The 20,520-nt window shown below is 34.9% G+C and overlaps 2 protein-coding genes across 2 annotated transcripts; both read left to right on the top strand.

The window, feature by feature from the left end:
* Positions 1–3,780: 3,780 nt before the first annotated feature.
* LOC109011074 (pentatricopeptide repeat-containing protein At1g62914, mitochondrial) lies at positions 3,781–6,842 on the top strand. The gene has a single exon (XM_035688328.1). The coding sequence runs from the start codon at positions 3,925–3,927 to the stop codon at positions 6,439–6,441; it is 2,517 nt and encodes an 838-aa protein (XP_035544221.1). The 5' UTR covers positions 3,781–3,924; the 3' UTR covers positions 6,442–6,842.
* An 8,287-nt stretch (positions 6,843–15,129) lies between these two features.
* On the top strand, positions 15,130–19,539 carry LOC109011073. The gene is made up of 7 exons (XM_035688329.1): positions 15,130–15,851; positions 17,496–18,031; positions 18,113–18,180; positions 18,328–18,381; positions 18,536–18,625; positions 18,796–18,972; positions 19,171–19,539. The coding sequence occupies exons 1-7, from the start codon at positions 15,355–15,357 to the stop codon at positions 19,213–19,215; spliced, it is 1,467 nt and encodes a 488-aa protein (XP_035544222.1). The 5' UTR covers positions 15,130–15,354; the 3' UTR covers positions 19,216–19,539.
* The last annotated feature ends 981 nt before the right edge of the window (positions 19,540–20,520 follow it).

Here is a 20,520-nt window from a genome sequence, read left to right on the forward strand (position 1 = left end):
GTAAGGCTCATGCACAACTTGTTCCAGGTGTGGTCGTCATGCGCTGCTACAACAAAATGTGTCTAGCGACTACACACATTGTACCTGTAGATTTGCCATCTCAAGAAACTACATCTGCTGTAGTCTAGCTCATTTGATGCCGATCTCTCTACTATGTTTCCGTTTTTCCTAATCGATGATCTTGAAGAAGGAAATATGAGTCTCTTCAGGAAACATCTTAGGACAACAAACTACAATGCACCTTTAGTATCCACTGCCTCCAGTGGTGACATCATAGTTCCCATAGCTATGTGAACTGTAAAAGACCGTTATTTAAGACGGTGCCCTCTTTTGCAGCGTATGGGTGGGGATCAAGTTTTTGGTCCCAAAACCCGATTTCTTTCTCACCTTTGCCCTGTGATTGTTGTAATGAGGTATTTGTTGGAGAACCCTACCTCCTCCTCATGTGTCTCGCTTTCCGTTTCTTAATGAAATATTTGCTTGGTTAGGAAAAAAAAAAACACAGTAGGAGAAGCTATCTCAAAAATGGAAAAAGTAATAAGATAATGTAAGATGAAAAGTAATAGAGTAGTTAAAATCCTTTGGATCAAATGACACTAGCCCGAATTTCTCAATGGGAGAACCAAAGCTCAATCCCCCACTCCTTGTATAAAAAATAGAAGAAAAGCAACAAATAGCAAATCTTTTCGAAGCAAGCAATAGAGTAGCTACACCTTGCTCTATAAAGTAATGCCAAAAGCGAAGGCAACTCATTGGAATAATATGAAAGAATGGGGGGCAAATGAGATTAGATACCTTGGTAGTCCATATTGTAAATGAGAGTGTTCATCCTTTATTTAGGTTCACGTGCTAGCTAGTGGAATTGGGGTAGTGGCACCAAACGTGAAGATTTCAAATCGAGAGACTCGTTAGTGTTGCATCTCTAAGTATTAAAGATGTCATTTTGTGAAAGTATGCGAAATTCACTTCTAATTTTTTTTTTATATGAAGGTGGGGAGTTTAAACGTGATTCTTATAGAGACATCTATTTCTCCTCATAAAATACCTAATAGGATGAGTAAGGTAACTCCTTATAAAGACCAGGATTAATTTATTCCTAAGCCTTGTGAGACTTCTCAACACGTCCCCTCACGTGTGGGCCAGTATTTTCGATACCATCATCGTGGGTAGGTCGCAGGAGCCCATCATCGATAATAGGTTAACTTGGCTGATGCCATATAGAAACACCCATTTTTCCTCATAAAAGGCTTAATAGGAGGAGTGAAATAACTCCTTATAAAGACCAGGATTAGTTTATTCCTAAGCCGTGTGAGACTTCTCAACAATTCTCCCAATTGAAGATCATGTCTTATGTCATCTGATCCAAATAACTTAACAACTCACCTGCAATTTTGAATGACATGTAAACCCTACACATCGGTCTAATAATGGAGAGATTCTAAATTTTGTTTAAGGTACATAGTTGGAGAGTTCATTGGAATGGCCTTGTGAACTGTGGGTGACAGGAAGGCGACAAATCTAAACATTTTTAATCTGGAGAAAAGAAAAATTAAAAAAGAAAAAAAAATGAAAACGCTGTGCTTTGTATCAAATTTTATCTTTTCAACTAGGTGAAAGTAACGTGCAATGCACATCTACTTAGTTTATATTTATTTATTTTTGTTAAGAACTAATTTATTCTAATTTATATATTATCGATTTATTGTTGATTCTGTTCGAATACAATACCGTCCTTAAACACAACACCAACGAAGTCACAAACACAGTATTAAACACAAAAATAATAACTCAAAAAGAGAAAATTCCATGTGAAATTTGTTTTTTAGATGCTTTTTTAGATGATTTTTACAATACACTCACTATTTATGTTAGGTTGTATATATTGTATGTTTTGCTTAGTTTGTAACAAAAATCATTTCTATCAAACTTGTCCAAAACATAGTTTGTGACAATAACTTTTCCAAAACACTCACAATTTGATAAAATGGAGAAATAATTATATAACAAATGATGTAACAAAAAAATAACAATATACACTTACAAAAATTATAAACAGAAATGTTCACACTCAACCAAAAGACCTTAACAAGAGAAAAAAAAAAAAAAAACTTAAGAAGTTTAATAACCATTCATCCAAAAAAAAAAAAAGGAAGAGAGGAAATCCATAAAAGACTAAATTGAAATTTTTTACTCTTTAAATATGTTATAACCCTAACTTATTTTATGTCTCTCTTTCTCTCTCGCTTGAAAGCTCTTTTTCTTTTCTTGTTCTTCGCAAACAACATCAGATCTAGATGTTTTAGTCTAGAGCCGAGAAATTCCAACACTTATTTTTTTTTTTTGTGTACTGACATATCTATATCCATTCGTTTAGATCTTTTAGCTATTTATTTTTTTTAACTAATGCGTGTTGATGGGTGTTGGTTTGTTGTTCCTGTTTTTTTTTTTCTTAGGTTGTATATATTGTATGTTTTGCTTGGTTCGTGACAAAAATCATTTTTGTCAAACTTGTACAAAACACAGTTTGTGACAATAACTTATCCAAAACACTTACAATTCCATAAAAGAGGGAAATAATTATATAACAAATGACGTTACAAAATAAATAACAACATACACTTTCAAAGATTATAAGCAGAAATTTCTAGACTCAACCAAAAGGTATGAAGACAAATTAATAAGCATTGCATTAAAAAAGGAAAAAAAAATGAGAAAATACTATACTTCAAACATAAAATAAATGGGAAAAGAAGAAATTACAAATAAAATTAAGAAGCAAAACCTTTTTTCTTAGAAAATCACCTGTAATAAAGAACAATATGCAAAAGGAAAATGCTAGTAATTGACTAACCCCCAGATCTTTTCCATGTGCAGCGTTTTCTGTTCTCTGAATGTGGTGTTGTACTGAAATATTGAAGAGAATGGATTGATGCTGACTTGAGATGAGCTGAGATGGATTGTGAATAGTAATGAGATGAGTTGTGAATAGTAGTGAGATTTATGAGTTAAAGTTGCTGAATAGTAGTGAGATGAGTTGAGATGAGCTGAGATGAGTTGAGATGAGCTGAGATCACTTACGAATCCAAACGAATCCTTAATGACAATTTTTCATTATCCTGCCAAATGCATGAATCTGCCTGAATCGAAGAATATGCAAAGTTTTTTTGTTTTAATTTCTAATTTTTTTACTGTTTAGAAATAAATATACTATTTTTTTTGTCAGTGTAAATCTCTATTTTTCTTTCATTACCGATGATAGTTGCTGCGTATCTCGAGCATGAGCTTTTTTTTTCTTTCACAGATGCATAAATCTGCCTGAATAGAATAAATATAAAGAGTTTTTTATTTTTTTTTTGTTTCTATTTTTTTTAACTGAGATTGCTTTTATAATGGAATTGCTTTTATGATGGCTGACAGATGGGAATTTTATAGATAACGGACAAATTGACAAATTTCGTTAACTTTAACAGAAAATAAAAAACATACGTTAAACCAACAATTTCTGTTTGATATGCATTTTATATATTATAAAGAGATAATATTCGTTAATGCGTTTATATAATATTTTTTTAAAAAATAATTCTATTTATAAGTGATAACATATTTGATAAAATATTTATTTAAGTGATATAATTTAATATTTAAGTGATGATGTAGCCGATTTAAAAATGAATATCATTTTTTTATAATATAATAAAAAGAATAACATTTTCGTTTCCATTTGTTTTATTTTTCGAAAAATATATAAAACCCGAAAACTAGAAACACAAGAAGAGGCAGCTCTCACATTTCTCTCCGAGTATTTCTGTAGTTGGAACCAGCATTCTACGAAGCTCCAAGGCAAAGCTGCTTGCTCAAATCTTACACCGTTGTTTCAGATTACTAATTCTAAGTTACTTTTCCAGTTTCTTTTAGAGTACTGAGATGTTATATAACTTCAATTCCTACACCAGAATTCGAAAACCTTTCGCCAAACCTCAAAACTTCATCGATTTCTTAGAGTTTCATGCATGTGATTGTGGCACTAAGGAAGAATTCATTGGGCAGAAGGTTACCTCTAGATCCAGAAACTCTCTCTTTATAAACCACTATTTCATTGGATTTAGGGCATATTATTCTTCTCTTTCTTCAAGAAGTTCTGTCATTAGTTCTCATTCAAGCACTAGTAGTAGAGGGCAACGTGGGGGAAAATGTGACATTGATGATAGTGGTGTTGGGCGTCGCAGATTTAGGCAATTGGGTTCCGGGGCTTCTTGGAATCAGCAAGACTGTAACTTTAATGATTTTGATGAGGGTGAAGAGCTTGAGGACGAAGAAGAAGAAGGAGAGGATGGTAATGATGAAGATGATTTTATGGTCTTGAATTCGTTTAATAGGAACCGTGAACAAAGAGAAGTCGTAAGAAGAGATGAGGCGGACGAGGATGAACTTAGACACCCTTTGGTGAGAGAGATTTGTAGGTTAATTCAACTTAGGTCGGCTTGGAACCCAAAGCTTGAGGGGGAATTGAGGCACTTACTTAGAGGCCTTAAGCCTAGGCAAGTTTGTGCTGTTTTGCGCTCCCAGGCGGATGAACGGGTTGCTTTGAATTTCTTCTATTGGGCTGATCGGCAGTGGCGGTACAGACATGACCCGATTGTGTACTATACGATGCTTGAGGTCCTTAGTAAGACAAAATTGTGTCAGGGTGCTAGACGTGTTCTTCGGCTCATGGCACGTAGGAGTATTGAACGCCTGCCTGAAGCTTTTGGTTATTTGATGGTGTCGTATAGTCGGGCAGGTAACTTGAGGAACGCAATGCGGGTGTTAACATTGATGCAAAAAGCAGGAGTTGAACCTAATTTGTCAATATGTAACACTGCAATCTATGTTTTGGTGAAGGGGAATAAACTGGAAAAGGCATTGAGGTTCTTGGCTAGGATGCAACTTGTTGAAATTACACCTAATGTTGTCACTTATAACTGCTTGATCAAGGGGTATTGTGATGTGCATCGCATTGATGATGCCATTGAGCTGATCGCTGAAATGCCACTAAAGGGATGCTACCCAGATAAAGTTAGCTACTACACAGTGATGAGTTTTCTTAGTAAGGAGAAAAGGATAAAAGAAGTGAGGAAATTAATGGATAAGATGGTAATGGACAGTAAATTGATTCCAGACCAGGTTACCTACAATACCCTTATTCATATGTTCTCCAAGCATGGTCATGGGAATGAGGCTTTGGAATTCTTAAGGGAAGCAGAAGAGAGGGGCTTTTGTGTTGATAAAGTAGGGTATAGCGCAATAGTTGACTCATTCTGTAAGGCTGGGAGGACTGACATTGCAAAAGAATTAGTAAATGAAATGTTCAAGAAGGGTTGCACTCCTGATGTTGTGACTTACACTGCTGTTCTTAACGGGTATTGTCTCTTAGGAAAGGTGGATCAAGCTAAAAAGATGCTTCGGCAGATGTACAAAAATGGTTGCAAACCGAACACTGTATCATATACAGCCTTGTTACATGGGCTTTGTCGGCATGGAAAGTCATCAGAAGCTAGAGAGATGATGAACATGAGTGAGGAAGAGTGGTGGACCCCAAGTTTCATCACTTACGCTGTTGTGATGCACGGGTTCCGTAGGGAAGGGAAATTGTCTGAGGCCTGTGATTTGGCAAGGGAGATGATTAGAAAGGGGTTTCTTCCAACCCCAGTTGATATTAACTTGCTAATTCAGCCTCTCTGCCGAGAGGGAAAAATGCACGAGGCTAAAAAGTTCATGGAGGAGTGTCTGAACAAGGGATGTGCTGTTAATGTGGTAAACTTTACCACTTTAATTCATGGGTTTTGTCAGAAGAATGATTTGGATGCTGCTCTTTCATTGCTTGATGATATGTATCTGAGCAACAAACATCCTGATGCAGTCACGTTTACTACATTAATTGATGCATTGGGAAAGAAAGGTAGAATGGAAGAAGCAACCGAACTCACAATGAAGATGTTGAAGAAGGGTTTGGATCCTACTCCTGTTACATACAGGGCAGTTATCCATCGCTATTGTCAGATGGGTAGGGTGGAAGATTTGTTGAAATTATTAGAGAAAATGCTTTTAAGACACTCATTTAGAACAGTATATAATCAAGTTATTGAAAAGCTTTGTAGTTTTGGAAATCTTGAGGAGGCTGATAAACTCTTGGGTAAGGTATTGAGAACAGCTTCAAAAATTGATGCTAAAACATGTCACATACTTATGGAGGCGTATTTGAACAAAGGAATTTCTTTGTCGGCATATAAAGTGGCCTTTCGTATGTTCAGCCGGAATCTGATTCCTGACTTGAAGCTGTGTGAAAAGGTGACAAAAAGACTGATGTTAGAAGGAAAAACAGAGGAGGCAGATAAGCTTATGATGCGTTTTGTTGAGCGTGGGCACATTGTATCTGAGTGTCGAGAGCATCTGGGAAGCTAGTGGTACTATAGATCTGACCTTTTAATCATAATTACTTGTTGCTATCATCAAGTGCTTTATCATGTTAAGCCTCTTCTTCCATCATCACGTGATTAATTTAATCACGCATCAGCTATATCATGCCAAGTCCCCAATTTGGTCTCTTTTCTCATAACAAGAAATTTTAGAATTGTGTGGTCAGTTGTTACTCTCAAGAGGTTCAGACAACTAAAACTTGTACTAGTTCACCAGTCACCAGTCTGAATGTTAATATTTAAATTTTGATTTTTGAGATAAATCTATTGGATTAATTTAGGTTCTCTTAGATTCTTTTTACACTTTCAATTATACATAAATGGTCCTCGTGTCTACTTGTATTATTCTTAGATTTGATGACTAATGGATGTATTGATCTGTCATGATTGGTCTCTTTTTGTTGTCCTTGAAAATTAACTGTACATATTTTCCTCTTGATAATGTGACTACAGACGTGTGTTCTTATTTCCTCTTACTAAATTGCCCGCATATGTATCTATTAGTGTTTATTTGTTTTCTGTTTGGCCATGGCAGAAAAATGATATTTTTTTATAAAGTAAATTTGGCAGGAAAATGATATTTAAACTGGTTAGTGAAGATTTTTAAGAATATTGATTTTGTCCCATACTCTTAATTTTGGCTGTCAATTCAATGAAATGTTTAAAAGCCTTATATGATTGCACAGAATCCAGTATTATTGACATGAATTATAGGTCCATCAATTGATTATAGTACCCTATGTACTATACAATAAGAAGAACTGAGTTAAACATCTTATAGAGCACATAGAATACATAGATAATGACACACTAAAAACAAAATTACCTCTGCTGCTGTTGTGGATCATGCCCTTGGTTAATTTGCATAAAGGTTTATTGTGGTATTTTTTGTTCTCTTCGATAGGCTAAGCTGATAAGGCCAGTTACAACTTACAGCAAATACTAACGAGTAGCAGTCATTGTTCTTTTTATTTTTTATATTTTCAGTTAAGTGAAACTTGATTAGGAGTATGTGAAGTTAAAAATGGGGAAATTAGGAGGAGCCTAACATGTAATGCTTTTGGAGAAAGGGAGATGGTGGTAGTCTACTTTCAGTAGGGTAATAACCATATATTTTTTTCATTTGTTGGTAAGTGGGTTATACTTTTACTTAAAAAAAAAAAACAGTGGGTAATAACTCTTCAGGTCTGGCAAATCGACTACTCTAGGAATGTGTAAAGCATCATAACTGTCTTAATTTCATAATGATTCCTGGCGTATCAACACAAAATCTTTGTTCATGTTTGCTTAAAACATTTTAACTTTGATTTTGCCCTCTTTACATTTGCTATGATTTTCCCCTTAAAGCATGTTGGCTTGTTTCCTACTAATTATTAACCTTCTCACATATGGTACTCGATCAAGTCTTTTGTTTCAGTATGTTGATGTGTCCTGCCCAGTACAATAAACAGTTTCTGGCTACTACTTTGACATGGACTCTGATATATTTGAGTGCCATGTTTAAAACTGTGTATTTTGCCATTTCGATATCTAATCAACTTTTTCTCATAGCATTAAGGATTGTTCTCCATCGGTGTTTACACTTACAAGGAATTACTGAATTTCCTGAGTAGGTTTTTAGTATCTTCAAGTATTATATTTTTATTTCCAACCATATTGATAAGCTACAGCGAGATTTCTTATGGAGTGGGATGGGAGAGGAGTTCAAATTTCATCTGGTGAACTGGTCAATTGTTTGCACACCAATATCTAGGGGTGCATTGGTAACTTGATGCATTTCAACCAAGCTCTTTTGACTACATGGTTGTGGCGGTATGCAGTCCATACGAGATGGGTTTGTGGAAAAATATTAGAAAATGATGAGAGATTTTCCTAAGACATGCACTAATTGATAATATTAAAAAAATTATATTTTAATTTTATAATATTTTTATTTAACTTTTTCTCTCTTATTTTTCAAAACCCCATAAAATATCTTAACTCAAGTTATTTCAGTATTATTCACAAACTATTTCAATATCAGTATTATTCACATATTTTTCATCTCATTTCATCTCATCTTATCTCAACATTCAAATAAGGAATTGGGCTACTCTCGTGGCTCCCTTCAATGGAATTTGGATTGGAGTCCCTCCAAGAAAGGTAGATTCACAGTCAGATCGTTCTACCAAGTTCTAACTAGCTAGGGCATGACTTCTTTTCCATAGAATACATGTAAGACGAAAGCTCCTCTGAAAGCAGCTTTTTTATTGGACAGCCTCCTTAGATGAAATTCTTACTACAGAAAATATGACAAAATGTCGTGTAATAGTGTTGGACTATTGTTGCATGTGTAAGAAGAATGGAAAATCAGCAAATCATCTACTTTAACATTGTGAGGTGGTTAGGACCATGTAGGATGATTTTTTTTTTTTTTTTCTTTTTCATTTGAATTGGATTTTCATAGGCCATGCCTTATAGGTTGGTGAATTTTCTATCAAGCTAGAGAGTCCTCCAAGACAATCCACAAGTGACAACAATCTAGAAATGATAGAAGTTTCGAAGATCGCAAGAGAACAATGGATATACTTAAAGTTCTGTTTTTCCTTGTTCTTATGGGCGGAGATCATTGATTTTAATGGACTAAATGCTAAATGTCCATGATTTTCTACTTTCTCTTGTAAACCCTAGTTATATAATTCTTATGTATACATCTTGTGTACTTGGGCTATACCTATAAATAAAAATTCTTGATTACTTGTGTATACTTCTTGTGTACTCGGGTTTTGCCTATTACATTGTGATTAATAAAGTTATTACTTGTCAAAAAAAAAAAAAAAATTCTTGATTACCTATCAAAATTTTTTTTTTTGTTTCCTTTCTTTTTCCCATCCAATTGAAGTCCATCACACGAAGTGCAAAGATGTTACCTCCAAACATCTTATGAAGGGGAGGAGGAGGATCTGAAAACATTAGATCATGCGTGGGAAAGCTGCAGCTTCATCTTATCAAGTATGACTCATCACATGGCCCATCAACCCAAGGCTCCAACATAGGGAAAAGGCTCTTTGCTTATCTATGAATGTGTATGTCAATAATTTTCACTGTATTGAAAGCCAGGCTCTTTCTTTGCAAACATTAGAAATGCGATCTGCTCATAATTTTGTTCATAGATAAGCAAAGAGAAAATGTTACGAAGTTTGCCCTTTGCGCCAATGTCAGTTGCTACTGATTGAGGATGTTACAAACAACTGATCAATTGCAACATCATCCTCCATTGATAGTGGAAAGGTTTCCTAGAGGATTGTACGTATAATTATGTCTCTCCCATTTCCTTTGTGCTCTTTAATTTGTCTTTGCATGCTTGTAATTACCTCTTTTACTTGATCTATACATCTTAGCTAGCATTGAAAGTCGAGAACAAGTAAAAATTTGAGATGTTACTTTAGGTTTGCACGTGTATTGACTGTTCTTCTTTATTTTATCTGAGTTAATTATCCTATAATGGACGTTGCATAGTAAAGCTGGGATGCTCTTCACTTGTGGAGGGTCTGTCCCCTCCCTACCACTTTTAGGGTGTCCTTCTTGTGGATTCATGTGGCAACTTTATTCGACCATCCTCCATTATTGTCCACCTGCATGCGACCTAAGTGCCAGTCCAATCTTTACAGGTGGAATGTATATCCTCATAGGTGTTTTTTTTTAAAAAACTTTCAAGATGCGGATCGTCCTCATTACTTTTATATATGTACGTGGTCTGGCCTAGTACCAAGTGGTGGTTGGTTCTTAAGGGACGGCCTAAACTGATGTGGTCTTATATATAGTGACAGCTTTTTGACAGAATTCTCAGGACTTTGAGGATTGAGACTGTAGGGGGGAGGGGCCTGCTAGATTGGATTTGAGGCTCAAAAATTTAGTAATGGAAGTTGATGCAGAAATTATTTCAAAGTTGAATTGAGACCACAAAGAATGCCTAGCTTGTACCATAACTTTAAGGTTCATAGTACAGCATTAGATCAGCTGGTTACCACCTAGGTTCCCCAAGTTGCAAGGATATTCATAGAGATTTGACATTGTATATATATTCCTCTCACCAAAGTAATGCGCCATGCTTTATAGTTCAAGTAGATGTGTTTGTTCCTTTCACCATAAGAAGCCCCGAAGCATTTGTCATGTTGTTTACAACTAATTCAGGGCATCTTATGGTGAAAGGAAGAAACAAAATCTGAAAAGATGAAGAAGATAGAGATGATCAGATGAAAAGGTGGAGGAGCAATTGTATGATAAAAGATGGTGGGGGCTTTGAACATTCTTTTGCTTTTGGATTGAAGAGATAAAAAAGAGGATTTCCAAGTTGAGAATGAATGTCACCATATCGAAACTTCTTGCTTGTCTGCTTCATGGCCGACCCATCAACAGCCAATGATTCTACTGTTGTTGCTTGTTATTGTCACTGGTTTTATATATTTATAAATTATAGAAATACCAAGAGAATCTCTGTATAATTTTGATCCGTTAGTAATTTCATTAATTCCCTCTATGCTTTCCAGGAAACATCCATTAATTGAGTCCTTGATGTGTCCCGTACTGTCTAAATTACATATGGTTTTCTTAACTACTTAATTAAGTTAACATAAAGATACTCAGAACTTGTGCAAGCTAAAGCAAAAACTAGTTTTAATTAAAAAAATTTTTTAAAAATGCTTAGTCTATAAAGAGATTTTTTTTGTAGATCTAGTAGCACTTCTCTCAAATAGACATGACGTCCCATTGATCTATACGATGTTATTTATATATATATACCAATTAGGGCTACATGCACGAATCATATAGATGTTCATAAATAAATCATAGGGAATCATCACCGATAGCTTTACTTGCTATGAATGCCATATATATATATATATATATATATGATCAAATATATCTATGTCGAAGTTCAAATATAGAATTTATAACAACAATCATCTCATGCTAGAGATTGGGCGGGTTTCTCTTTTTACCATTATATATGTTTAATCGAGAAGGATGAAAGAAAACATCATCAGATTAATTAAATGGACTATTAAATATCAGCTCCAATATTTGGTTCATCCACTAATTAATACAAAATTCCATAATTTTTATCTATAAAGTCCAGAAAATTGAAGTCACATGAATTAAGTCATTTCTATAACAATTGACTGACATGACATTTTCTGTGCTCTTTATCTAATGCATGGACAAAAAATTATTATAAAGTTCTGCTTTTAATTAAAAGTAAGAAAAAAAATAATATGTTGATTGAAAATACTGATTTGACTTTTTCACGCCAGTTATGTTAAGGTGAAGTGTTTTATTTATTTATTTATTTTTTTTAAAGTTTTTTAGGTGAAGTGAATTCACAATACTTGCTGTTGAGATCCACATATTAATCTTTATGAAAAACATATAATAATATGAGTAGTGATCATAGGCTAGCCGGATATTATTAAGATGAACATGATTTACTTTAATGATTGATTGCAAATATATCTTCGACCTCATTAATGTGCATTCAAGGAGAAAACAGCTACTAAAGTACTTCTACCACACCAAGCTGCAAGCAGTACTGCTCACTGGAGATAAATATGTATGGGAAAAGCTTCTATATATGCCATCCTCGTTTGACCGCTCTAGTTTATCGTTGATCAAATTTTATTTTTTTATTTTTATTTAATGATTAATGAAATGATTTTAAATATATTGATTTATATATTTTTTATTTTTTAAAATTATTTAAAAAATATGAAAAAAAAATTCCTGGAAGGCACGCCCAGCAGTAAACGCTGGGCAGCATAGTAGCCTTACCCAATATGTATGTATAAACGTGTGTAGTACAGCCGTTTGGCTTTTAGGCAGGGAAAGTCTCATTCTCTCTAGAAATTTCAATCCGTTCGAATGTTCTCGCTGGATAGGTTGGTGGAGGTGTGTATATATTTTTATGGTAGTTTTTTTTCCCTCCGCTCATTCGGTTTGGTTTTGGTCAGATCTACCACTCTCCTGTGACCACATGTCGACACGCGCCCCACCACGCAACATTATAGCCACCGATCTAGTGGAAGGAGGCAGAACTACTGCGAAAATGTCGGCGCATGATGAGTGATCCACATCCACCGGTTACACACGCCACACCAGCAGATTGCCTACATCGAGATCTTTCAGATTTGCCCCACCTCACCTCCCAACCATCGGCATGTGGGCTCCACGCGCCACCACAGAGGCGCGGGCCGCATATCAGTCCATCCAATGCCGGTCTTGTAAAAGGGACTACTATATTATCACTTTCCCTAACCAATGATCTTTGGAAAAGGGACTAAGGATCTCTCCAAAAAATATCTCAAGACAACAAACTATAATGCACCCATAGTTTACACCGCTTCCAGTGGTGGCTTATTTAAAAACCATCTTTTAAGATGGCGCCTTCTTTGTAGGGCATGGGTGGAGACCAAGAAATTGGTCCCAAAATCAGTTTTAGTTTTTTTTTTCATCACTTTTACACTGTGGTTATTGTACTGGGGTGGTTTTTGGGAAACTTCACCCCCTCCTCATGTATCATTTTTTCTTTTTTTAATGAAATTTACTTGCTTAGAAAAAAAAAAAAAAAGGTGTGTGTCTGAGTCTGGACCACCACATTCCTAAAAACGAAGCAGAGGCCAACATTGTAATTTGTGGTTGAGTAAGTAGGTTGATCTACTCCATGAGATTAAGGCCTCAGTTGAACGTTGGGCTGAGTTGAGATGAATTGAGTTCTTTATAAATAGTAATGAATTGAGATGGTAGAGTGAGTTTTGTGAGGCCTACTTAATATGAGTTTAGATATGTTTGGATGTTAAGACGAGTTTATATGTATTTATGAGAAGTTGAAAAAGATTGTGGGTCCTGCATATAAAAAGATGTTGAGTTGAAAAATGTTGTGAGTCTCACGTGTAAAGAGATTTTGAATTAAGATTAATTTCATGATTTGAGAATTAAGTATTTAGATGTTAGACTCAGTTTAAAATTAAACTGAGCTGAATTGATCAGTACATAGTGGGCCTAAGAAAATTCCTTTCCTTTTAAACATTTATCTCCAAATATTTAAGTTGTCATTGTTAATGGGATCTCTTATGTGCATCACATCATCTTCTCTTTTGCTTTAAAAATTTCTGGTACCTAACCCTTATCTAATAATAATTACCTTATGCCACTGCTGAGATTAATGGCAATATTCTTTGATTGCAGGATTGATGATGATCTCTCTCTCTCTTTCGGGTTGGAAAGTGGAAAGCTTTTGATCAGGGCATGCATTGTCCCCTCTTCCGGTATCAACCATCCTTTCCCCCCCCTTCCCTCTTTTTTTTTTTTTTTTCACGCCTTTATCAGTTACAGCTAATTCACTAGTCCAACTTAATTAATTTTCTTCTATTTTCAAATTATTAATGCAGCAGCTGTAACAAGTGTTAAATATATTCTACTCTACTTATACCGATAAAATAACTCAATTAAGTCGCTGTATAAATACACCACTCGTCATTATATGATTCATTATGGTTATAAAAAAGTTAAAATTTCTCAACTTTTTTATTATCAATGATGTATTAGGTATGTCAATAAGTGGGCAACGACTACATGATCGATGTACATATATCGATGACATATCTATAAAGTAAGGGCAGGTTTGGTAACTAAAATAAAATATAAAATTCTCATATCATATCATCTCATCATTACACATTTTTCAAATCTCCATACAAAATATAATAAACAATTCAACTTTTTCAAATCTCAATACACATTTTTCAAATCCCAAAATAATAATAATATTAAAACATAATATTTTAAACTTCAAAACAAAATATAAAATTCTCATTTCATCCTCCAAACCTGCCCTACATCTAAGTCATATGTATAAATATTTAGAATAACTACTCTTTACTACAATCAATCCTGTGTTGAGTTTGTGGAGTTATTATTGCGGCAGCTCGGCTTGTTGATCCGGTCCAATAATAATTCGTTATGATTTTTGAGTAGATTTTCAATGAGACTATTTTTGACACTATTTTTTTACTCAAGAAGCGTCAAGATAAAAAATTCGCTCGACAATGGATTCCAGCAAAGCCCAGATAGAGAATTCTCTTGATAGTTGTTCAACTTGGTGCTCAAGCGAAAATCAGATAAAGAGTTCGCTTGACACTTCGCTCGAACGAATATCGTAGAAAAGTGAAAATTAAGATTTTTGCCGTGTAATCCTATAAATATGTTTATTTTTGTACAACATGATCATTTTGAATAATAAAAAATCATCCAAAAAGTATATTTTGTGATTCTTCTATATAATGAAATCTTTTACAACTTTGTGGACCTAACTAGGCATATTGTTAAACTCCGTAAACTTGTATCGTGTGATTACTTGTTTGATTATGTCTTATTTACGTTTGCTTTATTGTCATCATTTTTAGCAACATCATGTAGTTTATATATAAGCAACACTATTAAACTCACTCTCTAAGAAAAATAAAAGCAACCGAAAAAGAAAAGGGAAGAAAAGGTTGTGCCTGTGGGGACAGAAAAACCATGATTGAACCGAAAACATGTTTATTTTTTTATTTTTCCAGGTAAGCAAGCGTGTGGTAATTACTGTTAAGATATTGGAAAACATCATCAAGATTTCATTCATCATCGCCTTTGTTTGATGTTTCCATGTATGGGTTCCTCTTTAGCCACCACACACTGGACACAGAAATCCTTTGTTTAAAGAGAAGAAAAGAAAAAGTTGCTGACTTTTCCACAAAGCTCCTTTTGTCCCCAGTCTCTCTCCATATTATAAAAGCACGTAGAGCGTCCTTCTTTCAGTACTGTATATTAATCAAATCTCTGTATATACTTCAACCGGCCTCCGCTACCGGACTATTAATATATTATGGACGACTCCTGGCGAATGCGCATGGGAATGCCAGCCCTCCCTCGACGCCGTTCCATGGAGGACACGTCCTCCGGAAGATCCGTTTTCGGCAACGAAGATACACTGGACCCCGAAGACTTCGCCGACGTCTATGGCGGGCCGCCGCGGAGTGTTCTTCTGCGAAAATTCTCCGCCGACTACGTGAAGCCTGGCTCCGCCAATTTCTACGAGGAGGTTTTCCGGCAGAGGGAGTCTATGACTCCAGCGAGGAAGGGCGGACGGAGTCTTCCGGCTTTCAGGATTCCGGCTAGGAGTGAGGGGTTCTTCGGAGATATATTTGGATCGGATCATGATGATCATCTTAGGAGGTCGAGGGAGCGCTCCAGGCCGAATTCGAATGCGAAGTCGAAGTCGAAGTCGAACTCCTCGTCGGTTCTAAGCTCGGAAGAGTTGAGCCCTCTCCGGCCGATGATCGGAGATGACGTGGCATTGTCCTCTTTCGCTTCAAAGCTCAGGTAGCTTAACTGAAATGTGCTCCAGTACTCATGTGAATGACTCCTAACTTCTTTCTGCTTTGGATACTCAAATTTGACGTTTATGTCCCTCTCGTTTGCCATATAAAAGTTAAAAACTCGTTTTATGCTTTACGTTTTTAATGTCTGGTAAGAGTATTGTAAGAATTATGCATGACAGTTCGATGTCGTTAGGCTCCGAACCTCCGATAATTGCGGGAGAGAAAGCAGGGGGTGATAGACCGTTGTGTCGTACGTTTATTCTGGTAGCATCGTAAAAGTGTAAGCCTGCGTTTTGTAAGTTACGCGAAGGTTTTGATGTGAAAGTTTTGAGTTGAAATGAATTTAATAATTTGAGAGTTAGATGTTTAGATATTAGATTTAATTTAAAATTAGACTGAATAAACTAAACGCAGCCTAAATAGAAATTAATTGTCAGCAAGAAAATCAGAAGTTTAATGTTGTAATTTATCTTTTATTTTGAATCCTTAATTCTAAATTGAAACTCATATATAAATGTATTTATTATGCATCAATTATTATTTATTTTCACACTTCACACCTATAATCTTTTTATAAAGTATGAAAGTGTTTTTTTATAAAGTATGATCGTGTTTTTTATAGGATGTGGGATAGTGAAAGTGACTGATTAGAATAATTTTTCTATATAAATATGATAATTAGATTTGATATATAAAAGAAAGTAAAATATATACTTGTACCTTAGATAGATGCATAAATAATCCCCATTTTTATTTTTAAATTTCTATTTTGTTGGTAAGGGAAATTGGAATCTAAATCCCTATAATTATCTTATAAATATATCTTCTAAGGTCGGATTCGAAAAAGATAGATATAAATGCTTTTAGTTAGTTTTGGATCTTCTAATATTCATGTCTGGACTCTAAAATTTAGAATGGAGAAAGAGAAACATATTGAGAGACCAAGCTTAGCTCCAATTACTGTTAGAACTAGATCGATTGAGTGAGTGACACGTGCCTATGTTATCTTGTTATAGGACACGTGTCCCACATCCAATGGGTCTAGTTCCAACCGATATTCGGTCCAAAGCCAAATCTCATTTTGAGTGGATTTCTGCATTTATTGCTGTTTACAGCATCAAATGTTGAATGGATTACCCAATCATTATCTATCTCTCACTGCTTCCTTGACCTTAGAATTTGGACATAAATTAAATTTAGACAGTGAGATGAGATAAAATAATTTTAAATGAGTTGAATAAAATATTATATTTTAATATTATTATTGTTTTAAAATTTGAAAAAATTGAATTGTTTATTATATTTTATATAGAAATTTAAAAAAATTATAATAATAAGATGAAATAAGTGTACTCAATTGAAACCTTAGAGATCTTGACTCCCTTTGGTCTAAAACATTTTATGAGTATTAACTATTGATCACACGTGAGTACTCTCCTTACTGGCTAATTAAGATAATCCTGGTAATTAAGCTGGAAATTGTCATTAAGTTTTGAATCTTTGATTACTCATCTGGGAATTGTCACTGAACAATTGATATTATGAATTTTTTCATAGCTCAGAAAGCCAATAGTCAACACTCACAAGAATGCTGAGTAATCAAAGATTCAAAACTTTCTAAGATTATATATCTTGATCACTGCAGGCCAATCAGTGTTCCATGTAGATGGAACTCATCCACTATGATGCCCGAATTAGAACATGCGAAGAAACAAGCTGCTGGGAAGCCTGCTTTTCCTCGAAATCGCTCTTTCCACACCGAGCACCAATTCGTGGAAAATGAATACCATGAGAACTTCAAAAGCTTCTACAATGGATTCCCAAGTCGGCGGGTCTCTTCCCCAGAAACCATTAGTATTGAACCGAATTCATATCGAAGTGTCAAAGTGTCTACTGTGGATGATCTAGAGCTCAACTCCTCTTCCTCAGCTGTGTCTTCACTTCATCAGGACCCCGAGGCTGAAACCGGGATTCCGGATCATGTATTGTCCGAACAAGAAGACGATGAAGTTATGAGCTCTTATGTCATAGAGATCAATTGTGACCATAGGGAGGGAACCAGTGAAACAGTTTCTATTGACGAAACAATCGCATGGTTCAGAGAGAAGTCTCAAACACATAGTACCGAGAAAGATTTGAGCATAAGACACCATGACAATGAGCAGCCTGTTGAAATGGAAGGTAATGTGGTTATTTGTTTTGACGAATCTTAGGAATCCAACGAGAAGATGAATGACAAGTATTTCACATAATATAATGCAGGAAGGTCTACTGCAAGTGAATTTTCACATCAACCTGTACATGGGCAGGGAATGATTCAGTCTACAGAGGTAAAGTAATGTTTTTTGACTCGCAGTGGTGTTTGCATAGTCAATACATATAATATATATAATATATATATTAATGGAGAGCGACTGACGAAGTACGTAGTGATAATGCCAATACTTTAACATCTCCTTTTCCCCCCTCTTTTGCAGGAAGCTGGAAAAAGAAATTGGACAGCTGAAGAAGAAGAAGAGTCAGAAAAAGATGTAAGCTTCTTAGAAAAATAAGGATTGCATTACCAGGACCTAAACTAAAATCTTCACGATATTTCGAAAAAGATTCTGTACATTACAATAAATTTCTACAGCTGATCACGAAATTGGCTTTTATTTTATACTTTTACTTTCTTTTAAACCATAGATGGAAGTAGAGCTATATGATGAATACATAAGGTTGTGGTCTGCTGGCAAAGAAACCAACATAAAGCTGCTGATTTCAAAACTACATCAAGTAAGATCTTTGATGCTTGACATGATAGAAAATTCTCTGACTTCCTCTTCTTCTTCTCATTCGTCCATTGAGTTTCTTCTTTTTTCTGAATTCTTTTTTTTTGGGTTTGATGGCTAAAATGGGATGAAACTCATGTTGATAAATAACCATTTGGTTTGACACGGATTCAGATTCTCTGGCCTGATAGTGGCTGGCAGGCTATACCCCTAACAAACCTAACAGACAGCTCACAAGTGAAGAAAGCTTATCAGAAAGCAAGGCTATGTCTTCACCCAGACAAGCTTCAACAAAGAGGAGCAACACTCCCACAAAAATATGTTGCAGAGAAGGCGTTCTCCATTCTCCAGGTAACTGTTCTCTCTTGCAAATATTCGATGCAATCCAGGCACTTCAATAAACACGCACATGAACAAAACGTTTTACGAGGATGGCTTATAAGGAATGGAAAACGAAGTAGGAAAACAGCAAGAAATTTGAAAGCATGGTTTGTGAAACAATGTTGATGAGTAATTTTAATTTGGATCATTACCTTGCTGTGATTGTAGAATGCATGGGCTGCTTTCATCTCCCAAGACGTCTTCCTTAACTAGTGGGAGTAACCGGGATCCTTTGAAACTCACATTAATGTCTTGGAAGATCAAACATACAATTATGAGCAGGGTCTGGATATATATATTCAATAGCTGAAGCAGTCTGTCGAGACACGCACATGATGAGGGACATGCATGAAGCATGAATTATAGGTAGAAATGGTTTTGGAATTCCAGTAGATAATATATATTCTAAAATTTGTATGTTTGTTTGACGCTTTTGCAATGTGCCGCATCTCCTTCCTGTACTTGTATAACTCAATAACGATATCAGAGATGAAGATGAGAACGATAGTGATGATAATGGCTGCATTTACCTGTATAGTGGTTCACACAAATCACTTTGATTTTGATCCCCCCCTTTCTCTCGCTTTTTTTTTTTTTTTTTCACTTTTAACTTTTAGAGGCAAAATAATTATGGTATCAAGGAGTTTAATCTATCTATTAATATTTATCTAACTTAAAATAATACCTTTTAAATACAACAGATACATTTCAACTTATCCCATGGTAGCTCTGTTAGAATTCTATTACTTACCATCATTTAGTAAACACACTGCTTATTGTAAGATTTATTACCAATATTTTGTTACTCGTAAATGCGACAAGCTTCTATATCAATAACATATTTGATGTATTAATAAATGAGTTTGTAAATAATTTTTTTTTCCTATTATATACTCTTTGTATCTGATAATACTTCTTAAAAAGGTCTACAGACTGCTTATCCCTATGCTCTTTTTATGGCAAAACATGGTTGTGTGATGGTTTATAACAAAAAAAAAACCTCTAGTTACTTTATTTTCTCGGATTTGTCATTTGGCAGTGAGGTATTCTCAGGTATTCTATGAATAGTAGTGAAAATGTGATAAAAAATAATTAGTAGTGAAATATTTTGAAAATACCTTAAGTATTCCCAATACCCAAACTTATGCAATTTAAGCCGAGTGTAAACTACCATCAGAAGATGAGTCACTTTTGAATATAAGATTTCAACAAGTATGGATATGGGAAATAAGGGGAAATAAGATTTCAATCGGCTGAAAGGAAGTCACAATAGTTCTTTTGTATTGGAGTTTAAGAGTTCAATATACCCATATGTGCGGCTATTGATTGTGATTTAGTGAAGATAGAAGATGTATCTAATAAGCTAAATTTAATCTGATTAAAATAGATCCATTTTCTATTCAATTTGTGTGGTCAAGAACAGTGTCAATAAGACATCCATCGTGACTGCTTAAATTAAGTACTTTCCAAACACAGGAGAACTCAAAGAATAGTCAGGACAATAGCAATCAAGTCATA

Source organism: Juglans regia, chromosome 3, assembly GCF_001411555.2.
Source record: "Juglans regia cultivar Chandler chromosome 3, Walnut 2.0, whole genome shotgun sequence".
In the NCBI taxonomy this organism is placed as follows: domain Eukaryota; kingdom Viridiplantae; phylum Streptophyta; class Magnoliopsida; order Fagales; family Juglandaceae; genus Juglans; species Juglans regia.